Here is a 24,927-nt window from a genome sequence, read left to right as displayed (position 1 = left end):
AGACAATGAATGTACTGTGGAGGTCTGTCCACATACTCCAGCCCCGTTCCTGGCTGAGCACCCCCATCCTCACGCTCGTCTGCTGCTAGCATTCAAGGATGTCAAGTACTCCTTTTGACTGTTGCAAAGCTGGTAGCAATGTTCTCACTTTCAAATTTGAGTGACTGGGGTCCTTCATTATTCTTTGCTGATCTAACTTAAGGTTTGTCAATTTTGCTCATCTTTTCAAAGAACCTGGTTCTCTATTCTATTTATCTCTGTTATATATTTTCCCTCATTTTTGTGTGTGGAGAGTGCATGTTTGTGTATGTTCAGGGGCGTGCATGTGAAGGCCCAAGGTCAGTAATCATTCTGCATTTTCTTCTGAGTCCCAGGGCTTTTCCTCATGCTACACAAGATATGCCTCCAGCACCCAGATCCTGTTTTTGTTTTGTTTTTTGTTGTTGTTGTTGTTGTTGTTTATGATAAGTTGGAGCCTATCCTGGAACTCACTCTGTAGACCAGGCTGGCCTCAAACCCAGAGATCTACCTGCCTTTGCCTCCTGAGTGCTGGGACTAAAGGCGTGCGCCACCACGGCCTGGCTGGATCCTGGTTGTTTTTAAAGACTGATATATTTTTGTGTTTGGGGTTTTCCCTGCATGTGTTTGTGTGCTACATGCATGCCTGGAGGCCAGAAGAGGCCATCAGATTTCCTAGAAATTACAGGTGCTGGTGAGCCAAATCTGCGCCCTCTACAAGATCAAGAAACAAGTTCCACCATTGGAACTTTCCAGACCCTACTTAAAATTATAAGTATTTATTCATTCATTTTGTGTATGTGTATGCATTATGAGCACATGGAGTTTGTGAAGCTCAGAGGACAACTTATAGGAGTTGGTTCTTTTGCCACCATGTGGGTCCTAGGGAGCAGGCATGAGTAGTCAGGGTAGTGACAAGTGCTTTTTCCCCTCTAAGCCATCTCTCAGGCCCCCACTCCACCCTATCCCACCCCACCTCCATTTCCTTTCCAGACACCAACATTTCAGACAAGTGCTTTCCCTGCTAAGCCAGTTCTCAGCCCTCCACCCCTACCCCACTGTACCCTCCTTTCCAGACACCATACTTCAGATGCTTCCTGAGAACACCCCCAGGAGGTCTGAGAGGCCGTCAGCAGAGCACAGCACCTGTTTAGCCAGTCTGGCTCACATGAGGTGGAGGAGTGTTTCCTGTAGCACGCCTGCATGAAATCAACTGAGAATCCCCCATGAAAGAGAGTCAGAGGACCCTTCTAGGAGCAAGGAAATGAAAAGAACAGAACCACGGTGACCAAGCCATAGTAGAAACGGGATTTTAATATAATATTCAAGTCTAGCATTTTCTATTTACAACAAATAAATATTGCCCCACCCCAAACAGTAAACTTTTTTACTTTTTATACAAATATTCAGTCGACTTCCCCCTCCCCGCAAATATCTTTACCCTCGGCCTCCCATTTCACGTAGTCTTGTACAACCCAGGATGTAGTGGTGTTGAATGGCACTTTCAGTGGTGTGGGATTCGATACCAACCGGGTGGTCCACGAGAGGGCTTCTCTCTCTGATCCAAGGGAGGGCTGGGGCTCGTGGTGGGTGAGACTCCCTCACTCTGTAGGCCCTGAAGGTGGAATCTTTGGTGCAGCCTGAGAAAGGCTAGAGTGGGGGAGGAAAGGCCGGGACTTCCATGAAGATCCCAGGCCTGTGCCTGTGGGCACAAGGAGAGAATGCAGTGGTCAGCCCTGCTGGGTGTGTGGGTGTCCTGGAGCATCCGGGGGCATGGGTGGCAGTGATCTGCACCTGGGGAGGTGTCAGGAAAGTGTGGAGGGTAGTGTCCAGGGCAGGCAAGGTACCATGCCCAGTTGGCAGCACTCCTTGGCAAAAGTCAGCTAGTCCTCTGGTTCCAGAGAGCAGAAGGCACCTAAGGCGGCAAGTGGTCCCCGGAGGCCAGGTCAGCCTGTCAGTGGCAGGTGTCACTCCCGGCAGCAGGAGAGGTTTAGGGTGAAACTGGAGTCTGGGGGTAGCCTGGGCTGGCGGGTGGGCAGAGGTACCTGCGTGGCCTGGGCCACTCTAGTCTAAGTGCTTAGTCCCAGCCAGCCAGACCCTGGGAGACGTCCTTAGAAGATGCCTTTGGCAATCTTGAGTCCTTTCTGCTTCATGCGAGGGAGGGTGGAGCTGGCGCCATGCTTGACCTTAGCCCCCTTGGTAAAGGTCCGCTTCTTTAGAATAAAGTCATAGTTTGCGGTAGAGTTCATGGCATAGAACACGTTGGCATTTTCTGGAATCTTCAGCTCTGGTGGGAGAGGGGCAGGGCAACATTCAGTGGTGCTCATGGGGCTGGGATACCTCCACCACTTGAGAGCCTCCCCAGGCCACGCCACATGGAGGTCCTAAGAGCCTCCAATCTAGCTCCACCAACAAGGACCTCTCCTGTGACTCCCACCGGGGGCAGATGATGCTGAGAATAGAGAAACTTAATAACTAGTCAAGAGTCTCCCCATCCCACCCACATGGCTGTCTGTGCTAGTTGGGACTTCCAGCGAGAGCAGGCTTCCTGCAATTCAGAGAGCCTTTCTTGATGCTCCCCTACTACTCACAAAGGCTCTGAGGACCAGCAGAGGACAGAACCTTCCTCTGGGTCCAATCCCCACCATGCTCCTCTGGCCTATAATCTGTCTACCATTACCAAGCTGGACTTGCTGCTGCTCCTGACCCTGTGTCTGGCTTCAGGTCCTGAGCCTCTGCAGGCCTTTCTGAAAGGCCTTTCTGAAAGGTGTGTCTGTGTGTTAGGGGGTGGGGAGGTGTCACCTCATCCTGTCCATATGACCAAAATGGCAGAAGCTAAGAGAAGGTTTGTTAATACAACATCTAGATGTCACGGGAACCACTGCTGACTGGGGCAAATGGTGGGATGTGGGTGTTCAGCTCACATCAGCAGTGTAATGACAATATGCATGGGTGACTTCTGTGGTCATTTCTCTCTCTAGCATTAATCTGCTGGTCAGAGTCTCCTTTGGGAAAAAAGGACATAGATACAGAATGCCTAGAATTTTTCAAAATCCTTGAGAATGGGCTGTTTTTTATGAGACAGGGTTTCTCTGTGTAACAGCTCTAGCTGTCCTGGAACTCGCCCTGTAGATCAGGGATCTGCCCACCTCTGCCTCCTAAGTGCTGGGATTAAAGATGTGCACCACCACCACCCCCTTCCCCCCCCCCCCCGGGGGGCTGGTTCTTTCATTTATCTTTTTAATTATGTGCATGTGTCTATGGAGGCCCAAAGAAGGCATCAGTTCTGCTAGAACTGGAGTTACTGGAGGTTGTCAGCCAGCTGATATGTGCTGGAAACTGAACTCAGGTACTCTGTAAGAGCAGCACATACTTATGTTTTTTTAAGATTTAATTTAATGTGTGAGTATTTGACTGCATGTATTTGTGTACAACACATGTGAGCCTGGTATCCAAGGAGATTAGAAGGGGGCACTAGATGCCCTGGAACTGGGATTATAGGTGGTTGTGAGCCAGCATGTGGGTGCTGGGAACTGAACCTGGATCCTCTGGAAGTGGATCCTAACCACTGAGCCATCTCTCCAGCCCAGGCTTGTTCTTGATTTCCACCCTTCTCCTGGTTTCTAGAACACGGAAATGTGTGCTTTTTCAGTATGTGTGCCTTTTGTGTCCCAAGACAGGTTGTTGTGGGTGCCAGGACCACATTTACCTGCTACTGTACGTTCTAGGGCCTCGGACCTGGGGCAGAGGATGACCTGGGGCAGGTCATCTGACTTACTATGATCTTCTGAGATGATCTGCACCAGCTCATAGTCCTCTGGCTCATCTTCGTCCAGATTGTGTTTGTCCATGGCTTTTCGGATGACAGTCGGGGCCTTATCCTGGCTGGTCACCTGAAATGGGGACAGGCTATGAGGACAAGGGCCATATGACCCATCTGGGCACCTTTCACCTTCTGCATTCTTTTTTTTTTTTATAATTTTATTTCTTAAAGATTTATTATTTATATAATGTTCCTGCCTGTATGCATGCCTGTAGGCCAGGAGAGGACACCAGATCTAATTACAGATGGTTGTGAGCCACCATGTGGCTGCTAGAAATTGAACTCAGGACCTGTGGAAGAACAGACAGTGCTCTTAGCTGCTGAGCCATCTCTCCAGCCCCACCTTTTGCATTCTTAAAGTGGCCTCCACAGTATGAGGGTGGCTGTTTCCCAACCGTTCCCAGCCTCATTTTCCTATAATAGCCTGCCACCAACTGCCACACTGCCTTGGGGAACCATGTTCTCCTGAAGGCAAAAGGATCACAAGCCTGGGGAACCAATAGTTTCCACTCCAACCCTAAGGAGGAACCAGCCAATGCCCACTGGCCACCTCTATCTTGCCCCGCCCTGAGGCTGTGATGGTATGTAACACAGGCTAGCTCAGGGGGACTCAGTCACGTGGTCACCCAGGTGACTGTTTACCAGAGCCATTGCGGCCCCTGACACAGAGGGGCTGAAGCTCCATTGGCATAGTGTATGGTACCTGACCCAGTGTAGGGGTCCTCTGCAGCTGGAGCCCTGGCAGGTGAGAAAGGTCCTCCCTGGGTGCCCATCCACAATCTGTGAGCAATCCCAGTGGCTCCATGTTCAAATAATATCCAATCCTTTAACTCCACAGACTCTCTCCATGGTCACCAGCCTGCTTCAGCCTCCCTTTCCTGAGCTTGGACTGTACCAGCAGCCTCCTAAGCAGCCTGCCTCCATCTTGGTCACCAGCACTTCCCTATGGGCACACCGCGTCACCACTGACCTCTGTTTCAGTCTCCAAAGGAAGTCAAAGGCCTTACAGTTCAATGGGGTCCTGACCACCTGTCCCTCAACCCTTGTCCCATTGCCTCAGACCTGATGACCTACAGGCCACCGTTCCCTGGGGGCATGAGCATACCGCTCCTTTCCCTCCTCTCAGGCCCTGAATGCTGACCAAGGTCTCCACTTATTTTTATTTTTCCAAACCTAGGTGGTCAGTGCTAAGGGGTCAAAGACAGCACACAGGTATCTTGTGCATGTCTGCCACCTGGCCAAGTCGGGCCCCACGGGGGTGCCCCGCTGCCGGCTCACCAGGATGCTCTTGTACATGTTGCCGTTGTCCACATCCAGGCTGACCCGGATGATGCAGCAGTCGCCCACCTGCTGGTTATAGAGTGGCAGTGAGGAGCTGTAGCTGCAGACCCCTGAGACGGAGCGCTTGTGGGTACGTGTGGTAGACACGGGTGTGGTGGAGGCTGATGAAGAGGAGGTGCTGCTAGAGGCTGAGCTGATGCCAGAGGTCTCTGGTGATGACTGGGAGGCTGACTCCCAGAACTGTGGATGACAGCAATGTCAACAGCAACCTGAATCATCAAGGGCCCTGAAGCCTAGAGGTCAGCTCTGGGGACTTCTGGGCCCCTTGTTGAACACAGCGTAAGAAGCAACAATAAGGAGGGGTAGGGGGCATAGGTAGTCACCTTCTTTTCCTGGCCATCAGGAGACTCCGGGACAAAGCTCATGTTGATTTCCTCCACGTCAGAGCTGGAAGAACCAGCTGAGTGCACGCTGAGGGCGTCAGTGATGTCCCCGCTGCCGAGGTAGGGGCCACACCGGAGCTGGTCACAGGACTTGGAGTGGGCACTGCTACTGGTACTAAGCTCTGTGCTGGGAGCCTGGCGACTGGATGAAAAGGATTGCTTACTTTAGAGAGTCTTCCCAGGGACACTGTCCTTGAATGTGCAGGGTCTTGGACTACCAGTCCTGTTTTCCCTGATATCTGTGGGATCACCCCATTTCAGAGATATGGAAACTGAGTCCTGGACAGCTGATTCAACTCACTCTGTGACTGGTAACACCCTAGTGCCAGCTCCGCTGGTGCTCCTGGCCCACATCCCTGAGGCTTCTCTGGTCCCCGAGCAACCTTGGGCCCCGGTACTTACTCGCTCCAGCGTTTGACAATGGCTGTGCTTTTCTTGCTTCTGAGGGTGTTGCTGGCTGACTCAGACGGGGGTTCCAGCTCACACGAAAGGTTGTAGCTAAGGCAGAGGTGACTGTGAGGTTACCAGAAGCTAAGCTGGAGCTCCCAACCAGGGTTATCCCAGAAGTTGGATCTGGGTACACAGCCACCACCAGACAACAGTGTGACATGGTAACCCAGGGACTACAGCCTTACCTCTCAGCCTCACTGAGCCGTTCCATGGCTCGGAACCAGGCTCCAAAGTGCTCCTCAGGAGCAATGCTATAATTGTTGCAGGCAGACTGTAACAGCTTGATCTGGGCAATCACTTCAAACTCCTGGGTCGGGGAAGACAGGGTGGTGATGGGCCCGTGAGGGTGGGGCAGGAGCTAGCCTCTGGGTCTGTCTCTATCTGCTCTCCCACTTACACCTAACTCGGGCTCCTTCCTGTTTTCACAGTCCAAACAGCCACTCCTAGGAAGTGGTCCTGAATGCCGACTCCCGGCCCCTTTCTGTGGGACAGCCCTTGAATGGTGTACCAAGTGTCATCCTAAATCATCACAAGGATGGAAAGTGCATCTTGCCCAGTGCATGCCCCCCCCAAAACCTTGAGGGTGGCAGCTCCTCACCTTCCTTCTCTTTTCGAAGTTGATGAGTCTCCCCTAGAAGACAGACAGCCAACATCCATAAGAAAGCAGCTCCCTCCACTATTAAAGTCCTGCCTACTACTTTGCTCTGCACTACTACAGGCACCCACTAGGGGGCAGGGAGCACCTGCACCTGGCCCTAGGCACGATTGTAGAGAAACCTGAGAGCAGGTTTATAGACATTTCTGTCCAACCTACTGTGAATTAGAAGGCCCTGCTTGGCCCATATGCTGTCTGACCTTGGAGTGCGGAGCTTCACTCTCTTGCTCAGAGCCACCATCTGAGGGTCACGCATGTCTAGTCTGGCCAACCCACTCCTCAGCTCTGCTGTCAGACAGCTCTGGGGTAGGGGTGGGGGGTCACCAGGAAGGCAAACTTCAAGTTCTTTTGAGAACCAGAGCTCAGGGATCAGGAGGGGGCTTTGTTCTCCTAGGCCTCAGCCCCACCCCACCCCACCTCAGCCCCAGGTTCACTCACATACAGATAGTCCTTCATGGCAGTGTCCAGCATCACCAGGTCAGTGAGGAATGTGCCCAGGTAAGGGACCGTGCCCTGGATGACACCCTGAAGCATCAGGTGGGAAATAAGTAAGGCTCAGCGCCCATCTCCCCTACTCACCAGACCCACCAGGGCCTTCCACTTGGAGCAGCCTAAGAACCTTTGACCCCCTCTCCCAGGTCCCCTTCCCCCGACTCCCATCCCAGGAGAGCGGATCATCAACATATGGCCCCTGCCCATACCCTCCCACAGAGAGCTGCTGGGCCCTGACTGATGGTATAGTTTGTACTTGTCCCCCAAGATGTAGCTGGTCACCTTGCCATGGAAGGTAAGGGCCAAGGGAATCCTTCCTCTCCCAACCTCCAGGTCACTCACTGTCTCCTTCTGCCTCCTCTGGGCTCTCCTTGGGTTCATTTCCAGCGTGGCAAACTTGGAGGTTCCCTCCTGCCAGGGTTGAAGGCAGAGTGACTGAGACTGTCTCCTTCCCGATCCCAACCTATGCTCTGGCCCTGGGCCTGGAGGTCCCTGCGCTGGCTGGTCCAGGATGCCTGCTGCCACGTTTGATGCTTCTACACCAGACTCCTGATCCAACACCCACTGGTGTGGAGAAGGGAGGGCCTGGGCCTGGCCTTCCTGCACCCAAGTCCTCACCTTCAAAGTTCAGAGGACCCTGCACCTGCCTCTTGGGGACAGCAGGGCTCAATGCTCAGCCCCCAGGGCCATCCTAACTTGATTCCTGCAGCCAAATCGAGGTGACCTCCTGCACACTCACCCCTCTTTTCCCCTAGATATCATCACCTCCTATAACCTCAGTACACTCTATTTGCCAGACAAGAAAACAGGCCTAGAGACAGGCAGTGACTTGTGCAGAACCCTACACAAGTGAGTGCAGCCCACTGACTGGGGTCCTGGTCCCTTGGTGTGTGGGAGGATCTTTAACTGAGCTCAGTCACACTGGGAGAGGGACAAGGTGTCTCAAGCTCCTTGTTCCAGCCCCCAGGTGGGGCCCAACACCAAAGCTTCCCAGCTCCACAGAGCCCTCAGCAGAGACCTCTGACTTTGTTCTCTAAGGACACAGCTCCTCAGGGGCTGTCTCAGCCTGACCAATACGGGAAGGTAGGGCTCACTGATAATGCTGCTTTTTTTTTTCCCCCTGTATGGTAGCTTCTGGAGTGAAACAGAGGGGTATGTTAATCATCTCCTGCTATGTCTAAGCTGCCTGGGCATCCTGTGGCTTCAAGGGATAAGGCAGCCTGCCACTGTTTCTCAAGCTGGTCAGCAGCTTCTGCTTCAGGGAAGATGGGAAGAGCCATTTTTGCAGGTATATCTGCACCCTGGAACTAGATGTTTGGCACAGAGGATAGTCGCCATCCCTGGGAGGGGCCTGGCATCACAGAGACAGAATGGGCTGGTTCAGGAAAGGAAATAGTTGCACCCCCCTATAACCTGTCCATCAGTATGCCAGTGGCTAAATCCTAGCAGGAAGCTGTAGACCAGCTAATCTGACTGGATCATCCTCCTGTAGCAGCCTGGCTGGCTGGCTGTCCCCACTACAACAGATTACCAGTGGCCTCCTGATCCTCCAAATTCCTGCCACCTGCCCAAGGGTCAAAGACATCCCTCCTCCCTTTGTCCAGCTTTGACAGGACTGGAAGTTTGCCATCCCCTTGTTCCCTCTGCCCCCATCACTGTGGCTTCCTTACCTTGATGAGCAGCTCTCTGCTCAGGGAGTAGTTGTTCTCATCAGAGAAAATTTCTGACAGTTTCTGGAACACTCGAAAACTGTCCCTGAAGGAAGCACAGAGAGAAGGCAATGGTTGGGAAGAGTGTGCACTAGGGCAGGCACGATGGAGAACCCATTTTCTTTTAGAACAAAGATCCTAAGCTGCTGAACAAGGATGCTCTAAACATGATTCCACTGGGGACTACAGACGGGAGTAAGCAAAACTTTGTTTTGCTTTCAGCTGTGTGCAAGCATGAAACTCTGACCTGGCTCTAATCAGGGTGTGCATACCAGTGGACCGCCCCTTGGACTTTGCTGCTGGGGCTCACTGAAGGTCGAGCCATCCAGGGTATAGCAGGGGCAGGGAATGGAGAGACCTACCTGGAGACCTCTTCCCATGTCTTCTTTAGGCGGTGGATGGCATTGCTCTGTAGAGCAGAGAGGATGGCGTAGAGGGAGGAGAAATTCTTGAGCACTCTGCACTCCTGGGGACAAGGAGTCTGTGAGCGGTGCCCCAGGCTGAGCCCTTCCTTAAGAATGCCAGGAAGCTCCCAGAGGGCATGCCAGGGACATGCCCTCACACACACACACACACACACTCACACAGCAGCTCAAGTGTACAGTGCCAGGAAAGAGTGTGTGGTCCTGAGGTCTGTGAGGGAAAAGAAGAGGTTCCCCAGGCCCCTCCTGCAGCCTACCCTGGCCACCTCGATCCAGTGTTCCACCACCCGGGCCCTGTCTGAGGCCTTCATGCTCTGGTCCCCAAGGCAGGTTGTAATGACACAGTTGGCCACGTTGTTGAACTGGGCGACAGTGGCGCGGATGGTAGGTGCAAGGTGCTCCTTGCCCTTCTTGTCCCTCTGAGACCAGATGGAGCCAAGACAGTGGTAGGGCACCACTTTCTTGAACAGTTCCTAGGGAGGAGAATTGGTGTCACTTGACCCTGCACAGCCCACAGGCCCAAGCTGGAGCTCAGAGTGAGGATGTGGCTGAGCCCTGTGGGACTCTTACCTCTCCACCTGACCTCTGAGAGCAGCACCCAGTGCATGGGTGAACCAGGAGAAATGACGGGGAAAGGGAAGGTGTATATACCAATGGCTCATGCCTGCTCCTCTCAGAAGGCATCTGCTGTTCCCTCCCCTCCCCTGCCCAGCAAGCACACCTGGTACACAGCCTATCCTGTGTCTGGCAGTCTCCAGTACACAGGAAGCACTTCACAAATGCTGAGGCTAGACAGGCCTCCAGGGCAGAATGGAACGGGGTAACCCAGGGGCCTATGGGCACTTTGGTGAGCACACCTCCATCAGGTCAGGCCCGCCACACTTTCTATCTGCTCCAAATTCTCAATTCTGTATTATGTGTGGTGTGTGTGTACGTGTGTGTGTGTGTGTCTGTGTGTATGCGTGTCCGCGCACGCACGTGCATGTGCATGCACACACTCCATAACCACCATCCATGAAGAATCAGTGCCTTGGGGTTAAATAGTGTGCTCTAGTCACATGTTTGTTAACAGTGGAGCTGGGATCCGCCCTGGGGGACACAGGCTCTGAACCAGAAAACAGGTCTAGACAGCAGAATACAAAAGGAAGCCAGCCTTGCCCTACCCCACTGCGCCACTCACAGCATCCATCAGTGTAAACTGCTCAGCCACCAGGTCCGGAGGGAATAGCAGGAGGTGAGGCTTCTCGTCCAGTCCATTCTCTGTGGCTCCAGGCAGAAGCCAGGAAGGCTCTAGTGCGGGAGCTGGCACAGGGGCTGGTTCAAGCTCTAAGGTCTGTGAGAGAGCCGGCTCCAGCTCTGAAGCAGGTGCGAGGGATGGCTCGGGCTCTAGAGGTGGTGCTGGAGCTGGTTCCCGCTCAGAAGCTGGTGCCACCACCGGGCTGGATGCCAGTGCTGGTCCTGGGGCCAGATCTGGCTCAGAAGCTGGCTCTGGCTCTGGCTCTGGCTCTGGCACTGATGCCACCGCTCGGCTGGATGCCAGAAGCAGTGCTGGCGCTGGTTCTAGCTGTGTCTCTGGCTTCAGAGACAGCACTGGAGCTGGGGACAGCGCTGCAGGAGAAAAGGTGTCCAACATGGGTGCCTTGTCCAGAGCATTTCCAAAGACAGAGTACCACTGCCTGCCAGGGAGGCAAGACCCTGTCCCCAGAACAAGATGTTGACCCAGACCACAGTGTACTGCCTAATGGGTCCCAGGCTCATTCTTGCTCCTGGGCCAGTGCTGGCCCTAGAGCCTCTTTGTGGTGGGAACTAATACTCCTACCAGGCTCTGTGAACCTTCCCCTGGCTCCTTACCCTCAGACTCAGCCTCGCTAGGCTCCAGGTCCTCCAGCTGGGCCAGAAGAAGGTGAGCTCGGCGCTCCAGGTCTGAGCCAGGCATGTTGAGCTGCACATAAGCCACCAGCTGCTTGAGGCAGGGAAAGTCCGGAGGCTGACAGAAATCCTCTGAGTATTGGTCCAGCCAGGTGCCCAGGATGGAGGAGATGGCACTGGGGACAGGTAACAGAGTCAGAGGCATGGCCTCTCCTCCCACCCTCCCAGAGCACTCCTGTGGTGTGCTTCCACCCACAAGTACCCTTTGGCTGTCCTGATGGTGGCAGGGCAAGTAACTAGACAGAGGCTACAGAGAATCCCTATAGGAGCTGCAAAGGTTCATCAATGGAATGGCAGTTCTCCAGGGTCTTTAGGGAAACACCCCACTCCTGTCCAACTCTATTGGAATGCAAATACAGGAAGGGCTTATCCTCCTACCTGGCATTCAAGGAACTTCAACCAGTTGCTGGGACTATCTCAGTACCTATTCTATGTGAGCCAGGTGTGGGTTGTGTTTTCCTGAGGCACATGGTTTGTTCTTTGAACCCCTTGAGGACCAGCTAAATGACCATTACCAAGAAGTGAGACTGCATGCCTATCAAGACAGACTGTGCTAGGGAAGGATTCTCATAGTTGCTGGTTCTGATTGATACCCATATGCATGTGAGACACACACACACACACACACACACACACACACACACACACACACACACACACAACCCTCCTTTCTGATCCTTGAATGCTCAGTATCCCCCTGAACTCTATCTTCCTCTTGCTGCAGGAGGAGCCTTAGACCTCAGTCCACCAGCAGGAACCAGAGGTGTGGGACCTATAGTTTGCTCTGCCCTTGTTCCCCAAATCTCCCCTCTTGACCCAAAGCCCACTTACTTTCTGAGTTGGTCCTGTGGTCCACCGTCCTCACTGGAGTATGGGAGGATGCAGCCATATCTAGAGGAGGCCGTGAGGGCGTCACATCTACCGTACCTGCTTATGATGTCTAGTGTTACTGGCCGACTCCCTGATGGGAATGGAGCCCAGGGAGGCAGGGACTCTCTGCTCTTGTCACAGAGAAATGCCTGGCAACACAGCTACACATAGCAGATGTTTTATACACTCAGATACCTCAGAAGACCTGGAGTCTCTCATCAATTACCATGAGGCCTGTGTCTACCTAGGTCAAGGTCCCCCTGACCCCTGCCCCATTTCTAAGTGGGGAACCATTTAGCCCAAGACTCAAGTGAAATGGCTTCTCCATGGAAGAAGAAAGCCCAGATAGGGGTGGCACTGCCACAGCCTAGCTAATTTCGTCCAGACAACAGCCTATGACAATGTTTACTATCAAACTGGGGCTCACAGAGACACAAGGCATTCCCAACACCCAGCCAAGAGGAAGGGTGTGCCTGGGTCTAGAGCTGGTGCTCACCTTTTGAACAGCAGGTCTAGCACCTGCTGAGTGGTGGTGAAGGCTCTGTAGGTGCACAGGAAAACAGTGACGTAGGAAAGGTCACTGCCCTGGAAGGCAGGCACCAGGTGCTCCACCAGCTTCTCCAGAGTGCCAGCCTTCACTGTGCGTACCTTGCAGGTCTCGTAGAGGTTCAGGGCCGAGTCATTCTCACACTGGGTGAACAAGGGAAGAATACTGTCAGTGACAGGGCTGTGGTCTCAGGAATGCTAGAGGCTAGAGCTTGGATCACCTCCTACACACCCTCAGTACAATGTGGCCAAAGCTCGGAAAAATAGGGTCTCCGGTAAAGGGTCTCTGATTTTTTTTTTTTTTTTTGACACAGGGTTTCTTTGTGTAGCCTTGGCTGTCCTAGAACTCGCTCTGTAGACCAGGCTGGTCTCAAACTCACAGAGATAAGTCTGCCTCTGCCTCCCAAGGTATGAGCCACTACCACCACCCAGCAAAGGCCTCAGATTTTAAATCAAAATTTGAGGTGTGGAGGAGGGTAATTTCTTAGATGAGTAGTAACAATATCTAACATACTCTGAGAGGGGAGATTCCAACCACATAGCCCATCCTAGAGGTGGAATGACGATTTACTCCAGAGTCAGAGAGTTGGTCTATCAGGACCTAGGACATTCCCTGAGCAAACTCAATGAATATAGAGAAGAATCCTGTTGGGATCCAATAGCAAGGAAGGTAAACAGCTCTAACAACAGGTTTCTCTTCTGGAATATTATATGGCTGGGTTAGGCCCAGCTTCTTGGCTCAAGGTGCCCAGGAAACATGTTCTGAGACAGCAAGTTGCAGAAGTATATACATGCTTGATAATTTTGTCAACTTGACACAGGCTAGAGTCATCTTAGAGGTGGGAACCCCAATTGAGACAATGTCTCCATAAAACGGTGTTGTAGACAAGCCTGTAGGACATTTGCTTAATTAGCAAGCCAGTAAGCTTGAGGTTGTGAGTTGTTGCTTTCCTTCAGAAATGGACTATGGATGAAGAAGTGTGAGCCAAATAAACTCTTTCCTCCCCAACTTGCTTTTGGTCATGGTGTTTCTTCATAGCAATAGTAAACTTAACTAAGATAGTGTACAAAGCCTGAAATTCTATTCCCTGGGGATAAAGGGCAACCCTACTATGTGAGAGGATTTGTAAGGCTAGGAGGAAGGTGTAGGAGGACTGGCATCTGGGGACACGTATTAAACCCAGCAAAATATTCCAGTATGCATGGCCTTATGGGAAATGAGAAACAAAATCAATGGTGTCTCCTCTCACTTGTAGGGAGGCAAATCAGCAGGGTCTTTGTGTATGGGCTAGACTTTGGGCTGGGGGTGGGTGGGGGGAGAGGGTCAGCCCAGAGTCCTGAGAGGGACTGGGGCCCTCAAACCAAAAACCCTGGGAAGGAGTCTGACAGCGTCACCCTCTGGGTGTCCTCTCTGTACTCACCCCTAGCCAGCGCTGGCCCTTGGTGGCTCCCTGGTGTAGCTGAACCTTGCGCAGGGAGATGGAGTAGATGACCCCGTTGATCAGCTCCTCCCCAATCTCCTGCGTAGAGCTCTGGAAAGACAGGGCCCATCAGCCAGGCCAGGGCATCAGGGATCTGATGCAGGGGGAGGGCACAGACAAGTGGCTCCTAGACCTCCAGTGTGAAGTAAATGGAGAGCCCAGGACTGCCCTTCCCACCATGCTCCTACTGAACAAAAGGACACCACCTCAGGAACCTGCTCCTCACTAGTAATGGACTGTACTACACCATTTTCCTTCTAAGACAGGTGTTGTTATTCAGTCATTTCACAGAAGGGTAAGTGGAAGCTGAGGCAGGAGTAATTGACCCAAATCAAACTGTCCAATGTATATGGCAGAGCACCCATCCCAAAGTCCTAACATGGTCACAGGTGGCACTGGCCCTCAGAAAAACCTAGTCCCCAGAGCCCAAGACCTGGGGTCACCCATGCCTTCATCTCTCTGTCCAATCTGAGACTCCTGGCTGAAACAGCAGCATTAGGCAGTTCTTCCTAGCCCACGCCTGGAGTCAGCATCATGGATCTAGCGCAAGTGCAGACACAGGGCACATCGAAGGCTACTTCCTTCCCCTTCTGCTCATTCATGCTTCTGAGACCTCTTGGGCAACATGGGACTTCCCAGCTGGCTGTTCTTCCTCACGTGAGTGGGGAACAGCAACAATGTCAGGGTTCCGCAGAACCCCAAATCATGAGGCCCAGTTGAGAAAGAAAGGGGTCATGTGGCTGCTTCTCAGAGTCCAAAGCAGAAAGGAAACACTCTTCCCTGACACCCCAGGATCTCTCTGATTTCTGCCATCTGGGGAAGGGCTATACCTGGGACGGAGGGTAAAGAAACCAACCTCTCAGAGCTCAGAGAGGGGCCAGCTGCTGCAAGCCTAAGCCAGGGCTATTGCCCCCACAAGGATTACCATGGGGCCCAGGGGACTCCAGTCAAAGTGCTTACCTACATGGAGCACCACTACAAACCCTTCTCTGGGGGCCGGTGTGATGTGGGTTATCCTCTGTCTGCCATCTACCCTTACAAGGCTCTGGGAGGCCTGGAAACAACTTTTGGAAGTCCACTTCTTCTGCCCTCCCACTCTGAGCTTTGAACCAAGGGTAAAGCCGTGGCCACCACACTGGGCTCATGATCCTCTGCCTTCTCTAGAGACAAGGCTAGGCCTATTTCCTGGAAGTCAGTAGGCAACAAGAAGGCTCATGTACCCTAAGCAATACTGGCCCACAGCCTGGAGAACTTCTCCTCACAGACCAGTGGCATTGTCATCAGCTCACCCCTGGCCTGAATCTAGAATGTCCTTCAGAAGAGATAAAGGAGACCATGGCCCTGAACCACCCACCATGCCTCCTTAGAGGTCCTTGGAAGTCAAGGCTAGAAGTGTCCTCCTTTCCTAAGGAGTTTGGTCACATCTGGCACCAGTGTCCTAAACACCCAAGTGGTCAGCAGCAGGGACTCAGGGTCTCACACGTGAACTTCCCTCTCCCGCCACACAACACTGGATTTTAGCCCAAGGCACCCAGTACAGTGCCAGTTTGCAACAGGTTTTTATTGGTACTCAATGGACAGAAATGTGCCCTGAGTGGCCAGGCAAACCCACAGGAGGGGCTGGATGCAAGCAGTGTAGCAGCCTGAGCAGGGCTCAAAAGCAAGCCCTTTCTCAGCCCTGGGCTTGGGCTGACAGCCCAGCAGCTGGCCTGGGCCCTGTGGGAATGTCATGTGAGCCCTGCACCCTTCCCTCATCTGAGGGGGGTATTCTGTCAGCTGGGTTGGGGGGGGTGCTAACAGGCACTGAGAGCCATACAGGCCTTCCTCTAGGAAGTCAGCACCCCGTCACACAGATGGAAACTGCTCCATGAACTCCATTTCCATCAAGCAACCACAGCACAAGTGAACCAGACCACCTTACAATGCTGAGTGTGGGTACATTTGCACCAGATACTCAGAGGAGATGCCTCAGGCCTGGTTAGAAGGCAGCATAGAAGAGGCTCCCCCCCCCACCTCCTGCCCCTAAGGATCTGCCCTCAGGTCCCTCTGAGGCTGGAAAGGCAGGGACCAAGTACCCTAAGGCCACATTGGACTACCTTTGTGGCACACAGCCCATGCGGGCAGCAGCAGGGACTCAGGGTCTCACACGTGAACTTCCCTCTCCCGCCACACAACACTGGATTTTAGCCCAAGGCACCCAGTACAGTGCCAGTTTGCAACAGGTTTTTATTGGTACTCAATGGACAGAAATGTGCCCTGAGTGGCCAGGCAAACCCACAGGAGGGGCTGGATGCAAGCAGTGTAGCAGCCTGAGCAGGGCTCAAAAGCAAGCCCTTTCTCAGCCCTGGGCTTGGGCTGACAGCCCAGCAGCTGGCCTGGGCCCTGTGGGAATGTCATGTGAGCCCTGCACCCTTCCCTCATCTGAGGGGGGTATTCTGTCAGCTGGGTTGGGGGGGGTGCTAACAGGCACTGAGAGCCATACAGGCCTTCCTCTAGGAAGTCAGCACCCCGTCACACAGATGGAAACTGCTCCATGAACTCCATTTCCATCAAGCAACCACAGCACAAGTGAACCAGACCACCTTACAATGCTGAGTGTGGGTACATTTGCACCAGATACTCAGAGGAGATGCCTCAGGCCTGGTTAGAAGGCAGCATAGAAGAGGCTCCCCCCCCCACCTCCTGCCCCTAAGGATCTGCCCTCAGGTCCCTCTGAGGCTGGAAAGGCAGGGACCAAGTACCCTAAGGCCACATTGGACTACCTTTGTGGCACACAGCCCATGCGGGCAGCACCATGCTCCCAGGAAATCTCAAGCAGACCAGGGAGAAGAGGGGGTAGGCTGCCTAGTGAACAGCTGACACAGCAAAAGTGTCTGCCTGCTCATCTGCCTGGGGCAGGCATCCAGGATGCCTTCAAGTGCCAAGGGAGGAATGCCACATGGTTGGCTGTGTCCGTAGGAAGGATCACCCCCCTCCCCCCAACTACAGCATGTGCAAGGCCTCGGGGCCCTGGGATGAAGTTGGCAGCTGTGTCTAACACACTTGGGTCAATCACTTGGGGGTGACAGTGTCCCTGGGGATCCTGTGAGCACTCCCCGCACCGGCCCCCTGCCATCCCTAGCACTGTCTCTTAAGCATAACCAGAACTCTCAGAATGAGGCGAGAAAACATGACCTGGGTAGCATCACCTGATCAATGTTCTCAGGCCAGCAGGATGCATGTCCCCAGCTAAAAGAGAATGAGCCGCAGGCCAAGCCCAGAACAGTAAGTAGTAAGGGGCCCAATGGGGACTCCAGGCCTGCCACCTCTCCCTGTAGAGCGCTGGATAGTGGTGGTGGAGTGTCGAGTCAGACATTGGCTGTTTCTGTTTCACAGGAGGCCTTGGCAGACATGGTAGATTTCAGAGCACAAGACCACAGCTTCCTTCTACATGTGAAGAGGCTCCGTCTACTTGGTGGTGTAGGTGGACTCTCAACCTTGAGGGTGACTTCTAAACCTGCCCATACTACTGCCCAGTGCCACTGGGTCACTAGATCACTCTAGCAGGCCCCTTGCAGGCACCCTATAGCTCTGGACACACAGGGCCCATAGGACCATATTTCAGGAAGGGTCTTAACCCCCAGCTTGGCTCAGTAACCTAGACATGAGCTGGGAGAAGAGCAACGGCTAACAGGTGGCAGGGCTGGGGCTGTAGCTGAGTAAGGGTAGCAGACAACACCCAGCTGATGATATATGAGAGCCATACCTATCAGAGGCCCACCTGGAACTACTAGACCCAAATGGCAGCTCACTCAAGAGTTCTAGACCTTGAATGAAGCTTCCAGAAGAGGGAGAGAGCAGTCTGTATGCTGGTTACCAACCTTAGGCTGCTCCTCTCCAAAGTGGGGAAGCACACTCCCCATTTCAGAAGTAGAAACCAGAGCCTAAGGCGGGGCCAGAGAGACAGTGTCCAGGACTCCTCAAGGCCAGGCCCTGGTTAGACCATGAGCCCCAGTAGAGAAGGGAAAATGAAAACGCCAACCATTAGAGTCCTCTATCCAAGCTCCAGCACTGGGTGGATATCCTAGATGCTAAGGCCTCACAGCAGCTCTAGGTACTCCCCAAGCCCACAGCCCACAGAGGCCGCCTCAGCTGGAACTATGCAAGGTGCCTGGTTGCCATGGCAGCACTGGAGCACCAAGACCTAGGAAAGTAAAGTCTTGGGCTCAGTCTGTGCATAGCTTTCAACAGAGTGAGATTCAGGTCCCCAGGAACCCTCCCTGTCAGCCTGAGTCCAACTACTGGCCAAGTTAGCATTTTTTAAAAAAGATTTTATTTATTATTATGTATACAGTGTTCTACCTGCATGCTAGTCAGAAGAGGGCACCAGGTCTCATTTTAGATGGCTGTGAGCCACTATGCGGTTGCTGGGAATTGAACTCAAGACCTCTAGAAGAGCAGTCAGTGCTCTTAACCTCTGAACCATCTCTCCAGTCCCCAAGTTAGCATTTTAGGAATGAAAACTGAGCTCAAACGGGGGAGGAAACACCTATCCCTTTAGCCTAGTAAACCCATAACTTGTATACCCAGTCCTGCTGCCCATTTGCTACTGGGCTCTTATCATAAAATGACCACTGCTGGGCAGGCCTGGGAGGGGGCATGGCCTGGTCCTCACAAGGCATAAGCAGGTCCAGTTAAAGGTTCAGACCCACACCACTGACCATGAATATGCCATCCAGCTTACTCAGGCATTTCTTGTACCAGGTCCTTTGTATACTTCATGCAAGTGACTCTCCCAGTATGCTGCCTGGCAGATGAGGGCACAGCCAGGTAGGGCCAGGTGGAGGCTTACTCAGGTAGAGCCAGGAAACAGCAGCCAGGACAAGAATTTGGTCCCAGGCCTGGAGGGACATACCCGGATCTGGCTGTTGCTTCTACCAGAGGCCCAACGCCAGGGCAGGGTCCAGCCTTGGTCACACAGATGCAGGGCAGGAGCTAGAGACAGAAATGACTTCCTCAGGCTACACAGCAAGTGGGAAAGTAGCCAGGCCAGTGGTTTCACACCTGCACCTCTGAGCAAAGGCTTAAGGACATGTCCTGGGGAAAATGCCTGTGATGCCACGCTGAGGCCACATGTCCTAGGAGACCAGAGTCCAGACATTCAGGAGGCTTGGGCTTTGTCACCTAGTCAGGAAAACTAGTTGTGGCCACTTTCAGGCTCTGTAGATGGCACTTGTTAGGCTGTTGGTCTCACTTGGTCCATTCCAGAACTCAAAGAATAATTAGCTGGGCAGTGGTGGCGCACACCTTTAATCCCAGCACTCGGGAGGCAGAGGCAGGCAGATCTCTGTGAGTTCGAAACCAGCCTGATCTACAAGAGGTAGTTCCATGATAGGCTCCAAAGCCACAGAGAAACCCTGTCTCAACCGCCCCCCCCCAGAGTAATTAGCATTACGCCCATTTTACAGATGAAGAAACTCCGAGGCTCACAGGAGCCAAGCTGGCATTCCAGCACAGCTGCCTTCCCCACAGAGCTAGGTTATACACCTCCAGGTTCAAAAGGACAGAACACTTGCAGGTGTGACTGTAGGATAACAGTGGCAGGCAGAGGCATCAAAGGAGGGGAGACTGCCAACAGAATGCCCATGGCTCAGCAGTTCTGGTCCCTGTGCCCTGCTCAGTGAGCAGCCCCTCAGGTTGTCCTTTCTCCAGAGAACTGAGTTTGTTAGGGGCCTCAGCTCCTGTATCAGGAAGCAACCAATCTCAATCTCTCACTCTCACTGGGCTGTGGAGACTGAGCTTCCTAGGGTGTAGGCCTGTTAACATAGCACTTGTGAGCACATCCAAAGCCCAACCCCCAGGGCAGGTGTCAAACTGAGACCCTTAGGAGTGCAGCCTTTTGGAACCCCCTCCACAACCCACAGGCCTGAAAACTGTCTGGCCACCCCACTTAGAATCAGCCTGTTCTTGCCCTGCTAGCAATCCGGTTCCTCCTGCTCTAGAGCTGCCCTGAGGCTCCCAGGAAATGGGCCAGCAGGTCTCTCTCAGTGTTCCAGACTGGAGACAGAGGACCAGTACCAGCCATCTGGGCCTCCTCAACCTTTTCCTCTGTACCTCTGAGAAAAGCAACAGTGGGACAACAGGGTCCTGGAGTCCTAGCAGTGATGGCCAGACTCCCCAGACTCCCCCCCCCCCCCAAGAATATAACAGGCCCTAAAGTTCCTGGAGGCTGCCCTTTTACAGTCAGCCAGGAAGTCCCTCTGAAAGATTATCTTGTGTACATACACACACACACACACACACACACACACACACACACACAGCCCTCTATGTCCCAGTGTCAAGGGAACAAAAGAACCTTGGGATAAGCTAAGAGCTGCACACAGTGTGATCAAGAGACCAGACAGCCCAGAGGGAGAAGCCCCCGCTTCACTGTTGCCAACCCACGCAGCCTTCAGGCTTCATAGGCTAGCTGCCAAGGTGAGAAGCTGGCCTGGCCTCTGCCTCTGCAGTTGACCAGCTTATTGACTCTGTGCAATCTAATTAGTTGTTTCATCTGTCAAATGGGTTATTAATAGCCTGACCGGCCCCTCTTCCCCAAAGGACAAAATGCATACAAATTATTTAGTTGAGGTCCTTCCACAAAGCCCTAGGCCACTAGCTAGTATGTTAAGCTCCCAGTTCCACTGTCCCCAGGGTCCCCAAATGTGAGGTATTTCCCCCTTCCCCTGGATTCTAAATAAGCTTTCCCATCTCTCACCATCCCAGGGCCACCCTCCACCCCCAGCTTCTGCTGGCTTCTACTGTCCACTAGCTGTCTCTGCCTTGTCCTGCTTCCAGGATTTACAAGCAACAGGCACCCCACCCCCAACCCCAGGGAACACGGCTTGTGCTGAAGTCCTGTCTGCGACCCTTCCTGACAACATATTTATCTAGGTCAGGGACTTCACCTCTCTGCCCTCCAGCCTCTTAGCAGATGGCACTGGCATCTAAACTGGATGTCTATGTAAGCCAGAAGAACACGGCACTGGTGCCTGCTGCCTGCAAATACCACAGATCCACAAATGGCTCTTGCCAGGTTAAAGCTGAAGCCTGCCTGCCACTGGAGCATAGGCCTCATGACCTCCAAAAAGCACAGGCTCGGGCGGGTCAAACTAGGTCAGTGGGGGCTTGACTTAGAGCTGAGATGGCAGGCAGATGCCCAGATGTGTGAGGACATCTGGCAACCCCAGGGCTGATGGAAACAATGACAGAAAAGGAAAGGCAGAGACAGTTTGGTGTTTTCCAGAGAATGGAGGGATCTCAAGCCGGTCAGTCTCTTTTCTGGACCTGGGACTGCCATCAGGAAATCAGCCCCAGGATGGGGATGGGAGGGAATTATTGGCAAAACAGACAGGGACTTCCCTGCCCCCTCCCCCAGGCAAATGCTAAATGGTCATTGTGTTCAGTTTCCGGCTGCGGCCTCCTCTCCTGCCAGGACCCTGGTTTTCCAGCTCCAGCCAGAAGCTGCCCCTCTGATTTCTAAACAGTGATGGGTCTGCATGACAGCACAGAGGCCTGGAGAGTGAGGGCAGAGGAGGCATCTATAGCAGCAACCTGTGCAGGGTAGAACCTTCCACCCTGCCACTCCAGGCAGTTCTAAGGGGTGTAGTAGACAAACAGAGCCATAGAGAAGCCCAAGTCCCCCTCCATGAATGATCAGGCCAGACCCTTCCAACACACAAAGCCGGAGGCTCTGCCAGACATAATGAAAGCCAGATGAGTGCAGGGCTGGTGGCAGGCCGCCCACCACCATTTTCCCTGGAGTCCCTCCCCAGCAGCCATGAGGATGAGACCACTGGGCGAATGAGATGCCTGGCTTGGACACCTGCCAAGCTTGGGAGGCCTCCCTGGCCTGGGGGTTCCCTGACCAAAAGTTCCCAAGTTGGGCACAGAAGTATGCTTTGTCCAGGCCTTCTCTAGGCAGAGCAGGATTCGGGACTGCCTCAGGATACCACTACCACTGGGCATGGGAGCAGGTGCACACTAAGGTAGAAGGCTGAGTCCCTGCCCAGGACACACTAGAAAAAAACTCCTACCCTGACCCATTATTCCCACCTCCTGCCATACATAAAGGCAAATGGTCTCCCTTCTCTGAATCTGCCCAAATTCTTAAAAAGTCAGGGTGTCAGCACAGTTTCTAATCAGGCAGAAATGAATCACAGGTCACGGTGAAGCCCTGTGGACACCTGGTTCCACAAGTTAGAGATCAGTCTCCACCCCCACTCCCCTTCCTTCACCTGGACCCTCTGAGCAGCCTTGATGTTCCCAGATCATTAGACTTATGTTTAACTCAGTGATGGCTATCCAGAGGCCCCAGAGATCCCACTCACCTCTGGGACTGTGCCAACCCAACCATTTGCTGGTCCCACTGTATTGTGTGGCCTCCTCGTGTCTGCAAGCCCCATTAACAATGAGGCCAGGCCCTTGTGGTTGAGCATTCACGCACCACGGACATAAACAGTGACAGGCTTAAAGGGCTGCCTGATTGCAGGGATTGTGGCCATCACACTTGGGATGAGTGGGAACAGGCACTGGGACGAATTGAGGGGGACACGGAAATCCAGCTCTGGTCCCTGAGTATGCTGGAAGCTGTTATGTCCAACTTGCTGCCCTGGGTCTGGTGCAGCAGGGAGATTTCTGCGGAAGGAACCCCACCCCCACTCCCTGCACAAATGTACAAAGGGCATTGGGCCCTGACCCACCCCCACAACCCCCCGCTCACCCACCTCCAGACGCGGCAGATCCGGGTCTAGCTGAGTGAAGCTGTGCAACACCACGGGACAGCTGTCCGGGACGCCCACCTCCAAGCGCACGGCGTCCCACACGCTGCGGCTGCGCCGGGAGCCGGGAAACAACGGCTCGGCGCCCCCTACGGGCCCGGCCGCCTCGGCCCACATGCGCTGCACCATGGACGGCTCGCGCGGCGCGGGCGGCGGTGGGCCGCGAGCCGGGGCAGCGCGGGCGCGCGGGCCAGCCCAGCGCGATTTCGCGCTGCTGTGCCTGCCCCGCTGCCGCTGCCCGCTGCCCGCTGCCGCTGCCCGCCCCGCTGATGTCAGCTGGGGGCGGGGCCCGCGGAAGGGCGGGGCCTCCGGGGGGCGTATCATCACAAGCCTCTCAGTTGCAGGTCCAGTGGATACCACGTGCACGTGCAGGCTGAGTGAGTGCTGTGTGGGCGTGCCCGTGATGCAGTTTTGCTGAAGTCAGAACTGGAATTCCCAATTCCAGTTGCCACACCTTCTAGCCTTGCAGCCTCAGTTTCTTCAACTGGAAAGTATGGGTAATGAAAATGACTTCCTACAAGAGTGTGACCGAGAGGATGTCATGAAGTCACTAGCTATGTGCTCATATGGCAGAGCACAGGGAAGGGTGACCCTGAGTATTGATTGTGCTGGGTGTCCTGGAGGCGGGTGGTGTCCAGCCCAAGCCCTACTGGGAGAGACAACAGCTTTCAGCTTCAGTGCACAAACTAGAAGGGACCTACTTTATAAAAGAAATGCTACCTCTGGGTGAGGATATATATATATTCCCCCCGCAAGACAGGGTCTCTCTGTGTAGCCCTGGTTGTCCTGGAACTCACAGAGATCCACCTGCTTCTAACTCTTGAGTGTTGTAACTAAAGGCATGCACTACCACACCTGGCTGAGGCTGCATGCTTTTAAAAGGCTTGTTTATTTTATGTGTATGATTATTTTTCATGCATGTGTGTACACTGCATTGGTGCCTGATACCTGAGGGGGAGCAAAAGAGGACATTATGAGTTGCCATATGGGTGATGGTAACTGAACCCAGGTTCTCTGAAGAACAGTGAGTGCTCTTAATTCCTGGGCCACCTCTCCAGCCCCAGGCTTAAATTTTCTGAGTTTTCAAACTGTCCTAAAGTATTTTTTATGAGAAGGCTCCAGTGATAAATATGGTTTAAGAATAAGATAGGCAGATTTGGCTTGGTGTGGAGATGCCCTAAGGCTGCTCAGAAGCCTCAGGGGCCCTGCCTTGCTTCCAGGGAAAGTCAGGTGTGCTGGTCTAGGAAGGCAGTGGCTTCCACTTTCAGTTTGGCCTCTCCCAAATCCCAGTTCTCTCTCTCTCTCTCTCTCTCTCTCTCTCTCTCTCTCTCTCTCTCTCTCTCTCTCTCTCGTTTTTTGAGACAGGGAGGCAGGGTTTCTCTATGTAGCCCCAGCTGTCCTGGAACTCCCAGGCTGTCCTCGAACTCAGAGATCCACCTGAGTGCTAGGGGTAAAGGCATGAGCCACCACCACTGCTCAGCTTATGTTTGTTTGTCTTTTTTTTTTTTTTTTTTTGTTTTTTTTTTTTGTTTTTCGAGACAGGGTTTCTCTGTGTAGCTTTGGAGCCTATCCTGGCATTCGCTTTGGAGACCAGGCTGGCCTCGAACTCACAGAGATCTGCCTGCCTCTGCCTCCCGAGTGCTGGGATTAAAGGCGTGTGCCACCAATGCCAGGCAGCTTATATTTTTTAAAGGCAGCTTCTTTCTGATATTTAGTTCTGAGGCACCACCCACCCCTTCAGCCTCAAAAAGGGTGTGGGGGAGGGGTAGTCCCAAGGATGCTGGAGTAGGGAGTTAATCACACTACAGCCTCATGTGGCAGGTGCATGTGATGGCCACTGGCAGAGAGGTGGAGGTCCCATCATCTACTTAGCCCCTATGGTTGCTGTTCACCTCTTTTACCAAGTTCCTTTCCTGTTTCTCTGCAAGCAAAGCCTTCCCCAAGGCCTCATTCATAGGCTCTCCCTCATGATCAGCTCCAAGCTACAGGGTAGATCCTTTACCAAGG

At 53.4% G+C, this 24,927-nt stretch overlaps 1 protein-coding gene across 7 annotated transcripts; it reads right to left on the bottom strand.

Annotated features, from left to right (window-relative positions):
* Positions 1 to 1,312: 1,312 nt before the first annotated feature.
* On the bottom strand, positions 1,313 to 23,064 carry Ralgds (ral guanine nucleotide dissociation stimulator). 7 transcript variants are annotated; one of them, XR_004770498.1, is made up of 19 exons: positions 19,014 to 19,274; positions 14,060 to 14,170; positions 12,589 to 12,782; positions 12,054 to 12,152; positions 11,145 to 11,338; positions 10,474 to 10,901; positions 9,551 to 9,766; positions 9,234 to 9,337; positions 8,833 to 8,917; positions 7,505 to 7,573; positions 7,109 to 7,195; positions 6,614 to 6,646; positions 6,201 to 6,322; positions 5,968 to 6,063; positions 5,506 to 5,707; positions 5,120 to 5,362; positions 3,797 to 3,911; positions 1,813 to 2,305; positions 1,313 to 1,720 (listed from the first exon to the last, which is right to left on the bottom strand). XR_004770498.1 is itself a non-coding variant. In XM_027423058.2 (18 exons), the coding sequence occupies exons 1-18, from the start codon at positions 23,047 to 23,049 to the stop codon at positions 2,130 to 2,132; spliced, it is 2,757 nt and encodes a 918-aa protein (XP_027278859.1). In that variant the 5' UTR covers positions 23,050 to 23,064; the 3' UTR covers positions 1,313 to 2,129. The 7 variants fall into 7 exon arrangements, 6 of the variants coding, with proteins under 6 accessions (XP_027278859.1, XP_027278860.1, XP_027278861.1 ...); XM_027423058.2 differs by lacking the exon at positions 19,014 to 19,274 and adding an exon at positions 22,867 to 23,064 and having other exon boundaries at positions 1,313 to 2,305; XM_027423059.2 differs by lacking the exon at positions 19,014 to 19,274 and adding an exon at positions 22,867 to 23,064 and having other exon boundaries at positions 1,313 to 2,305; positions 12,054 to 12,149.
* Between the last annotated feature and the right edge of the window lie 1,863 nt (positions 23,065 to 24,927).

Source organism: Cricetulus griseus, chromosome 6 (genome assembly GCF_003668045.3).
Source record: "Cricetulus griseus strain 17A/GY chromosome 6, alternate assembly CriGri-PICRH-1.0, whole genome shotgun sequence".
Taxonomy (NCBI): Eukaryota; Metazoa; Chordata; class Mammalia; order Rodentia; family Cricetidae; genus Cricetulus; species Cricetulus griseus.
This window is presented reverse-complemented; position numbering and strand designations above follow the sequence as displayed.

Coding starts and splice junctions, on each gene's coding strand:
- Ralgds (XM_027423055.2), bottom strand. CDS start 19,259: ATGTCTGGACTCTGGTCTCCTAGGACATGTGGCCTCAGCGTGGCATCA. Junction 12,783..14,059: donor AGGGCCAGCGCTGGCTAGGG/GTGAGTACAGAG, acceptor TTGTTCACCCAG/TGTGAGAATGACTCGGCCCT. Junction 6,064..6,200: donor CGGCTCAGTGAGGCTGAGAG/GTAAGGCTGTAG, acceptor CCTCTGCCTTAG/CTACAACCTTTCGTGTGAGC.